The 10,296-nt window shown below is 38.2% G+C and overlaps 1 protein-coding gene across 1 annotated transcript; it reads right to left on the reverse strand.

Moving 5' to 3' along the window:
* Nucleotides 1-2,608: 2,608 nt before the first annotated feature.
* Nucleotides 2,609-3,501, reverse strand: LOC306841244 (uncharacterized protein). Its single transcript, XM_079371028.1, has 3 exons — nt 3,362-3,501; nt 3,148-3,239; nt 2,609-2,956 (listed from the first exon to the last, which is right to left on the reverse strand). The coding sequence occupies exons 1-3, from the start codon at nt 3,459-3,461 to the stop codon at nt 2,834-2,836; spliced, it is 315 nt and encodes a 104-aa protein (XP_079227154.1). The 5' UTR covers nt 3,462-3,501; the 3' UTR covers nt 2,609-2,833.
* Between the last annotated feature and the right edge of the window lie 6,795 nt (nt 3,502-10,296).

Consider the following 10,296-nt stretch of genomic DNA (forward strand, 5'->3'; position numbering starts at 1 on the left):
AGTTTTCCTTCTTTTTAAAAAAATGTTTTAAATTATTCTGTTTATGAATTTAATCTTTGCTCTTGTTTGTTTTATTCTCACGTTTCATTTCTGGGGATTCATAGTTTTTTGTTGGTACTTTTCTTCTCTTATATCAGTTTTATTTTCATTTCTTTCTCTACCTTGGTTTTAAAGCATTTTTGTGAACTATGAGAATTTTGTAAATGTGCTTTATTATCAAGCCTGACATGTGTTGTCCTCTCTCACTGAAACATATAAAGAAGTCATTGATAAGAACACAAGGAAATAAAAATTAGTCTGATGTAAGGAGTTCTTTGTGTTTGTGTGTAAATAATCCTTGCTTCCAGTGAACAAACATTTGCCTGAATTTAACTTTGAAATTATTAACAAAGTGATGTCACCTTCATCGAGTCAGGGGAAATTCAAATGACCCTGTGAGTAGAACAACATGATCCAAGTGTGAGGTTTAACTGGACTGTGTTTTTAGAGAATAAAGACAATTAAATAAAAATGGATCTGTAGACGATTAAATGTTTTTTACATGATCTGGAAGTCATTGGAATAATCCTAAATACATAATGTCCTCAAAATCTGTATGAGCTTGAGGTTGTTTTTTAAACATCACTGTTTTTAATAATGATCACATGATCATGGTCATCATGCAAATGAACATCTCAGACAGTGAAATGATGACTCACCTCAGGTTCAGTGCTGTCTTTCTTCTCGCTGTGAGAGGGCAATACATCCAACCAACAATCCACACAGAACATAACAAGTATAAAAATAATCATAAACAACATTGATGTGATAATGTGTCTGAACACCAAAAGATATTACAGAAGAGACACAAAAGATTAAATCATAAGAACATAAATTGGTGCATAATATCGAGCACAATGAAGGGAAAGAAATCTGTGTTGATATAAAATTCTGAAGGAGACCCCCAGAACTCGTACCTGATGGTTCCCCCTTTCTAAACAAATACTGAAATATGTTTCAAAATAAATCCAATATTAAATATCTCTGCATTAACATTTACACCAGGCTGTCAGAGTAATTCCACCTAAACTTCAGCACTGTCAAAAACAATAGAGGAAGATTTTTATTGCTGGACTAAACTACCACTTACATCATCGGACGAATCGTTACAGTTCAAATAAAAACAACTCGACCGATTTACAAATTCAGTCGATGAAGTGATTAATTTCTATTAATTAATTAGAAAGCCCTGAGTTCATTAGATTGTTTAAGTCCCACCCCTAATATTTATGCAATCTAAACAGCTCTGTCTGTCTTCCTCACACAGTGATTGTTGATCTGAGGTTTTATGAACAAAAAAGAGTCTTTACTCATTAATACTTCTAATTAAAATCCCAGAGAGATTTTATGGTTCTGACACCTGTGTTATCACAAAGTGTTCACAACTTCACAGGCAGCTTCTGAAGCCATTTGTATCATGAGAATCATGCAGACACAAGAAGGCGGTGTTGCACTTTTTGTGAAATCCCACTCACAGGTACGAGGACGGAAAACAAGCTTAAAGTCCTGCAGCCCTCTCAGACTTGTACGTTTGTTTGAATCTCAGTTCAGAGGAAACTGAGATTACCTGTCGACTGGTCATGTGACCTGGTCAGCCGGGTAGACACAGGTGTGTAGGGGGCGTGGCTTAATGAGAACAAAGGGAGAGGGGAAAATGTTTGTGGGGATTTTCTTTTGTTTGGTTTGGACAGGGAAGGGAGCAGAGGAGAGAGGGAAAGAACAGGTGTTTCTGGAGTTTGTTTTTGTGTGGTGCGGTGTTACCTCCTCCATATGAGTGAGCTGCATGTGTTTTGGAGGACCGTAAAGACAAAGGAATCCTTCATCACCCAGGATAAGGAGAGGAGTTAGGCTGCTGGACCGATGGGTGCAAAACTCATGGACTTTTTTCCCCCACTTTTTTGAGGATATTTTTTTTTAGGTTTCTGAGCTGTTTCCCATGGAGCTAAATTGGATTAAGGAAGCTTTTCCAGGATTGACATTTTCTTTTTTCTTTTCTTTGAAGGAGGAAAATATTTTCTTTTGCATGACAGTTTAATGTTTGATTTTGCATTTAAGAGGGCGACCATTTATTTTCTCCATTTATCTTGTTTGAAGTATTGACAGAAAACAGGGCGACTCTTTATTTTTCGTTCACCAAATCATTCCTTGTTTAAATATCATAACCCGGTTAAATTGTGAATGGCGGTAGGTTTGATTTAAATAGAACTGTTTTTGCTAAATGTACCAATAGCTGAGTATTTAATTTTAGTAGGAAAAAAGACAACGTCTGCACACCAGCAGCTGCTTGAATTAAATACAATTTAATGGAAATATTACCTCATGTAACGTTTCTGGCCCTCGCCCTTCATCAGACATGAACAAGTGAAAAGACAAATGCACCACTTGTAAAACCCCTGAGGTCACCTGACAGGTCATGTGATCCAAAACCAGGAAACATTTACAACATAATCAATGCAAAACATTCTTATTGAAGGTTCACAAACCTGTGCAAAGATAATCAAAATATATGAACACACAACTGACTGTAGGACTAACATCACAACTTGAGTGACTAGTAAAACCAGTAAAACAAAGAGACTACGATATGATCTATAATATAGAAAAAATATAGCACAGCAATGTGCCACACAACTGTGTAGATAAATGTAATATATGTAAATAGATTTAACTGAATGAGACAACATGAGACTCAGTTAAAAGCCAGAGTAAAAAGGTAGGTCTTGAGTGATTGATTCTGATATTAAATCAGATCTGTTCCATCTCTAATTACAGACTGTACAGCTATAGTTCACTTTCACAGCTCAGTCTTCTTCTTCTTTGACATTTTCTTCTCCTTGTGGAAAACTTTCCCATCAGGCTGCTCTCTCCACTTCAGGGTGACTCCACTCAGTCCATTCTCCTTCAGCCGGTCCTGGAACTGAAAGATACATAGGGAAACCATTTCTAAACTTTTTCTTCAATCTGTATTGTTGTTGGAAGCTTGAATGAGTTTCACCTGGCAGGCTAACAGGATAGAAACACAGTCAAACACACAAATGAAGAAAAACATTCCCCCATCACTCACTTGGACAACCATTCAAAGTTTTCTAAAAAGGTTTGGAGACTCACCTTTTTCAGGATCTGCGCTTTCACAGCAGGGTCATTCAGATCCACAGTGGAGTCCTCTGGCTTCATCCTGATCTTTATCACCTGCCGTTTTACTGTCACAAAAACAAAGAAGAAACTGAGCTGTCCAGTTACTGCTTCATTACAATAAATTACAAATGATCATTATCTATTGCTGCAATCTCTTTGTTTAAGTGAAAGTCAGTTTATCACTTACCTGGAGAGCCGTAGCAAACGAACGGGAATTTCTTTTTACAGTCTGACAGAATCCATTGTCCTGATCTTGGCAACTCTGCAGCTCCACAAACCACACTCATGGAGCTTAATGGACTTTGAATTTTTTTCCAGTTTGTGTAATTCGAGGGACTCCCATTAGACCAGCTAATGTCAGGATCTCTGTACAAACCAATCCAAGCTTGGTCAACTATCGGCTTCAAGCTCTGGACCTTCTTGTTCTCACTGTAGTTCATCACAGTGGCCAGGTCTGTGAAGTTCTCCCTGCAGTGCTTCTGAGCGTCAGACCAACTCTTTTTCTCACTGACATGAACAAAGTCAGGATCCTGTTGAGTCCCTGTAGTTACAGTTAGAAAATAAGAAATGATAGATCCAAGTCAAAAGTTTAAACATATTGAGTATAAGTGGCACAAGTCAAAAAATGTCTCATTAAGACTATATGTATATATATGCAGTGTATAAGTTGCTCCAAAGTATAAGTTGCATTCATTTAGATTTTTTTTTCTTCACAAAATCGAAGACCAACAACAGATGTTTATTCTGGAAGGGCAAGTTATTCCACTTCACAATAACACAGTACAACAGGTCCGGTATGTTGACGTAACACATTCAGTTGTTCAGCTTCACGTTAGCATAAACAACATACCAACAAGAGGCTAAATTAACACAACAAGTCAGCGAGTCCACCGAGCTCTCAGTCTTATTCCACATCACTGAATGCATTAAAGTCTTCCCAACAGCTCCGCTAACTTCGGAGAAAGATGAAGCACCTTCTCTTCTTCTGCTGGGCTATATAGTTGTCAGAAGCCTAGAGCACCCTCTCATGGTTGCAGACAGTAATGTTTACTTCGTGGTTCATGTCAGTCAGTATGCATGTAGCCTCTATTTTGATATATAAGTCGCACCTAACTGTAAGTTGCAGGACCAGCCGAACGATGAAAAAAAGTGTCTTATAGTCCGTAAAATACCGAATGACAATGTTTCCAAACGGCAGAGAGAATCACTCCCACGATTCCCCGTCAGCGTTGACTTCATCTTTTTCATTTTTTTGATTGAGAGCTTCTGTTTCTGTAACATGACAACCTTGGTGCACATTGACTCTTGGGAGGAGGCGGGGTGGAGACAGGCCTCTCTCTCGTCCGTGTATCCTAATAAATCCTCCCTGAATCAGATTTTAGCTCTGAAGAATGGAATAATATTGGACCTTCTTTTAAGGAGAGATTACACTCCTATCATTTCTGTGTGTGCACTAATACTCCATCCCACTCCTTCAGAAATCAGTGCCCAAGATGTGCAAATCAAAGTAAAAAAGTTTCTCTCTTACCCGTGTAGCAGATAAATGGAGATCTGATAGAGCAGAAGTCATCCACCCATGTACCCAGTGCATAATTTGAAAATCGAACACAGTAGTCGGGTTCTGTTCCAGGTTTCCAGTTCCTGTAATCAGCCCCACTCCCTGTGTAGTTGTCTGACCAATTCCACTGGATCTTACTGTACAGACCGATCCAGACAAAATGATCACCGAGCAGAGATGGAACTGTGGATTTCAGTTGTTGCACTTCTTGATAGTTTTCAACAGTGGCCAGGTCTGTGTACTTCTGTCTGCAGTGGGTCTGAGCTTCAGTCCAAGTCATAGGCTCAGCTACATAGTGGTACTGAAAGGGAAGGCATGAGGAGATGTTCCAGCCTGTGAGGAGAACACAAAACGATTGCCTCCAATGATAGCGGCTCATATACGTTTTACATCTTTTCATTCACATACGTACATCCATAAAAATCCAAATGAGTTGAAATCCTTGAACACGGCACTAAAGTCCATCTTCAAACAAGGTGAATAATGAGAAATTAACAGCAGAGAATGTTCTCACCTGAGAGACACAAGAGACCCAGTAAGATCCTCTCCATCATGGTGGTGCTCCGTTGACTGTAGGACTGTCTCCACTAATATCACTGAGGACATGAAGTAATTCTAGGGACGCAAACGTCCAGCTCCTCCTCTCTGTTAATGAGACAGTCCACAGGTCTGTAACACTCTTTATACACAGAGGTTGACAATATCAACATTTGAATCCCACCCTGTTTCTTCCTGCTTTTCAAAGTTAGTTATTTACAGAATGTAAAATAACTTTAATGCTATTCAAACCAGGTTTACTTTTCCGTCCTCATAAAGCTGATTTCCTGAGCAAGACAACAAACGACAACCAGTCCAGTCATTGTTTGTGAATATTCAGATGAACTCCAGGGTAACCATAGAGTTGTCTGGCTGGATGTTTATAAATTCATGTCTAAATTTGGCTTTATTTGAGGTGGGGAATGTCGTAAAAACAAATTCCTAATTTGCGTATCCGTATCTGTGTTCTTACATTTACAGCATGCTCAGTCAGGTTTTGAGGAAAGCAGAAGTAAATATATATTTGCATCCACATCTTCAGTGATGTTCCTGGAATAATCAGGTGATTTAGCTCTCTCAGCATCACACACTATTATTGAGGTTGATCAGACCCCTGCCTGTGTCCAGTTAGCTAGCTACTATCTCATGGCTCTTCTCTTCACAGCCACAACCATCCTGAGGCCTTCTCAGCCTCATTGGTCGTAATGCCTGTTGATCTCTGCTTCCTCTCTCCCTTAATGCCAGAGCAGGTAGACTCTGACCAGAGAATCAGCTGCAAACCACCGACCACTGGTTTTTGCGTTCATAGTTTTTTCTTGGTACTTTTCTTCTCTTATATCAGTTTTATTTTCATTTCTTTCTCTACCTTGGTTTTGAAGCATTTTTGTGAACTATGAGAATTTTGTAAATGTGCTTTATTATCAAACCTGACATGTGTTGTCCTCTCTCACTCAAACATATAAAAAAGTAATTGATAAGAACAAAAGGAAATAAAAATTAGTCTGATGTAAGGGGTTGTTTGTGTTTGTGTGTAAATCATCTTTGCTTCCAGTGAACAAACATTTGCCTGAATTTAACTTTAAAATTATTAACAAAGTGATGTCACCTTCATCGTGTCAGGGGAAATACAAATGACCCTGTAAGTAGAACAACATGATCCAAGTGTGAGGTTTAACTGGACTGTGTTTTTAGAGAATAAAGACTCATGAGCTGACTTGACCCCAAAATCTCTATAAGCTTGATGTTATTCTCTAACCATCATTTTTTTTCCATTAATAATCAAATTTGAAGAACATTATACAAATGAACATCTCAGACAGTGAAATGATGACTCACCTCAGGTTCAGTGCTGTCTGTCTTCTCACTGTGAGAGGGCAATACATCCAACCAACAATCCACACAGAACATATAAAGTATAAAAATAAATGTAAACAACATTGATGTGATAATGTGTCTGAACACCAAAAGATATTACAGAAGAGACACAAAAGATAAAATCATAAGAACATATATTGGAGCATAATATCGAGCACAATGCAGGGAAAGAAATCTGTGTTGCTAAAAGAAATCTGAGGAAGACCCCCTGATTGTTCCCCCCTGAAGACCCCCTGATGGTTCTCCCTTTCTAAACACATTTTAATATCTTTCAAATTTAATCAACAGGGTGGTGCTGACAACGACAGTAATATTAAAATGTTGTTTTCACTTGCTGGCCAATTTTATGGGTAAAAATTCAAATAGTAGCTATATTTTTATGCTTTTCTGTACACTGGTACTGTGGGTACAGAAAGTATTCAGACCCCTTTAAATGTTTCACTCTTTGTTTCAATGCAGCCATTTGCTAAAATCAAAGTTTATTTTATATCTCATTAATGTACACCCAGCCAATATCTTGACAGAAAATAAAACAGAAATGTAGGTTTTTTTCTACAAATTGATTAAAAAAGAAAAACTGAAATATCACATGGTCATAAGTATTCAGACCCTTTGCTCAGCATTGAGTAGAATAGATGTCTATACTTTCTATATAATATATATTAATATCTAAATTCACTACAGTTGTTGGGATTTTGCAGAGCTAATACTGTGCAATACAAATGTTGAGTTTTATTTCAGTCAGATTTCATTAATCAGTTAATACTGATCATTTTACTTAATCATGAATGTTTATTAAGTAACTGTATTGAAAGAAATGGATTTGTACACAATCCCTGATACCCAGCTTGTTTCACAATGCACACACACCAGTAATCACAAACTTTTCTCAAACTGTAACAGTTTATTTAAGAGAGCCACTTCAGACTACAACAGCTATGACAAGCTAATCTAAAGTAATCCAAACATTATGAAGCAAAGTGTGTGTGTGTGTGTGTGTGTCTGTCTGTCTAAAACCAACAATAAACAAACACAAACCTTGTAACATTACACAGTTTCTTAAACACACAGATTATAACGGATTGAGATTATGATCAATCCTATATCCCCTTTCCCCCTTAAACTGTAAGCAGGTATATATCTATTCATGGCAACACAAATGTATGATAACACACTAACAGTGATATTGATAAGGGTTCATTTCACACTTTACACAGTTAAGTGAATTGAACTCTTAGTATTGTATGAAGGTGATATTTAAAGTTACAATACACCTTTTAAATTATTATGTATACACTGAATGACTTAGTCACTCATTGTAAAGCATGTCTCTGATAGATTCATCATTCATTACACTCATTACTGTGAAGTTAAACACGGGTACATTTCATCTACAGAGATTAAAGGTTTCATTGTTTTTCTTCTAAAGACTTTTTAAAGTTAAGGCCAGAGTAAAAAGGTAGGTCTTGAGTTATTGATTCTGATATTAGATCAGATCTGTCCCATCTCTAATTACAGACTGTACAGCTATAGTTCACTTTCACAGCTCAGTCTTCTTCTTCTTTGACATTTTCTTCTCCTTGTGGAAAACTTTCCCATCAGGCTGCTCTCTCCACTTCAGGGTGACTCCACTCAGTCCATTCTCCTTCAGCCGGTCCTGGAACTGAAAGATACAATAGAAACCCTTTGTCAACAAGCTCTTAAATCTGTTCAAATTTGATTGTTCAAAGATTCATGTTGTTTTGCAAGCTATCAACAATAAAGCTGTAAAGAATCGTAGACAAACAAAAATGGTCCACAACTCAACTATGTAAGCTTTAGACTGGTCTCAGGCTAACAGGAAGACAGAACAGACGCAGAGACAAACAAACATTTGAAAAAAAATGAAGCAGACAAGAAATTAATTTCACAATATATTTCTGGATGACTCACCTTTTTCAGGATGTCTGCCTTCACAGCAAGGTCATTCAGATCCACAGTGGAGTCCTCTGGCTTCATCCTGATCTTTATCACCTGCTGTTTTGCTGGTGCACAAAAATAAGAAGAAACCTTACTGTGGATTTTTTGTTTGATTCCCAAATCATAACTGTAACCGAGGACTGACTTCATATAAATTAAGCACAGTACAACTTTTGTTAATCTCACTTAATGAGTATATTTCACGTCTCCAGTGAAGGTCAGTCTCACTTACTCGGAGGTGGAACGATGCTGTAGCACACAAATGGACGTTTAGTTTCACAGTCAATTAACTTCCATCTTCCTGATGACTGCAAATCTGCTACTCCACATACCACACTCATAGACCCGAATGGATGTGAACCGCCTTTCCAGTTCCTAAATGAAAATTCACTCCCATCAGACCAGTAGAAATCAGGATCTCTGTACAATCCAATCCACAGTGACTCTCCGCTTGGCCGCAGGTTGTCGATCTTTTGGTTCTCAGTTGGGTTTCTCACGGTGGCCAGGTCTGTGAAGTTCTTCCTGCAGTGCCTCTGAGCGCTGGACCAATCCAAACTTTTATTGACAAAAACAAATTCAGGATCCTGTTGTGTTCCTGCAGTTAAACAAAAAAGAGGAAATATATGTATTAAATATTTCAAAAGAAACTTCTCACGAAACCTCTTTCAAGACTAAAATATCCTTTTTGCCTGGAGCGTGTGTGTATGGTGTTTAATTAAAATCTGAGTAGCCACTACTTGTGTAACACTTGTAATATCAATTATTTAGACTTTTTGCTTTGGCGGTTTTCTTACCTCTGTAACAGATAAATGGAGATGTCACCGAACACTCCCAATCCCACCATCTTCCATCGCCTTTAACATCCACACAAAACTGATTTCCTGAAAAAAAGTCGGGTTCGTTGTCTTTAGCTTCCCAGTTCCTATAGTCAGCTCCACTCCCTTCGTAGCCGTCTGACCACTTCCACTCGATTTTACTGTACATGCCGATCCAGACTTCTATGTTAAAGCCAGAAGATAAAACTGTCTTGTTCATTTTCTCCATTTCTCCTGGATTTTCAACGGTGGCCAGGTCTGTGTACGTCTGTCTGCAGTAGGTCTGAGCTTCAGTCCAGTTCATAGACTCAGATACATAGTGATACTGACTGGGAAGGCATGAGGAGCCGTTCCAGCCTGTGAGGAGAACACACAAAACTATTGGGGTGTTTTATATGTTGATGGGTTTATCACACATTTCTCAAACACTCTTTGCATCTAAATGTTTACTATCACTAGAATAGAGTCTGGACCATAATTGGCTAACGTCTGGTGAGCTTTGGTGACCACAGAAGCTCTCTGAGTGCAACTGCATTGCATTAAATCCTCCCCCTCGATTGATTATGAACAGTACCTGCAGTAACATACACTCTGCTGTCAGATATTTGCTTTTCCTTGACTCTGAACAGATCATATTTACCTAAGTGCTGGGCAGCAGTGAAACCCATTTGCAACCGTCCAAAGTCAACGTAGCGAGCGCTGGTCCGGCTTTTTGCTCAGCCACATTCTCCGTCACGGTCCTCACTACCAACTTGGGCTGTCAATCTTCATCTATAATCTTCTTTTAAATGTCATTTATTATTGTTTTTTAATTTTTTTCAAAATTCTGTTTACTCGTTTGTGCTGTACAAACAAAGTACCCTTACAGTATCCAATGCT

This window comes from Symphodus melops, assembly GCF_947650265.1.
Source record: "Symphodus melops genome assembly, chromosome: 20".
Classification (NCBI taxonomy): domain Eukaryota; kingdom Metazoa; phylum Chordata; class Actinopteri; order Labriformes; family Labridae; genus Symphodus; species Symphodus melops.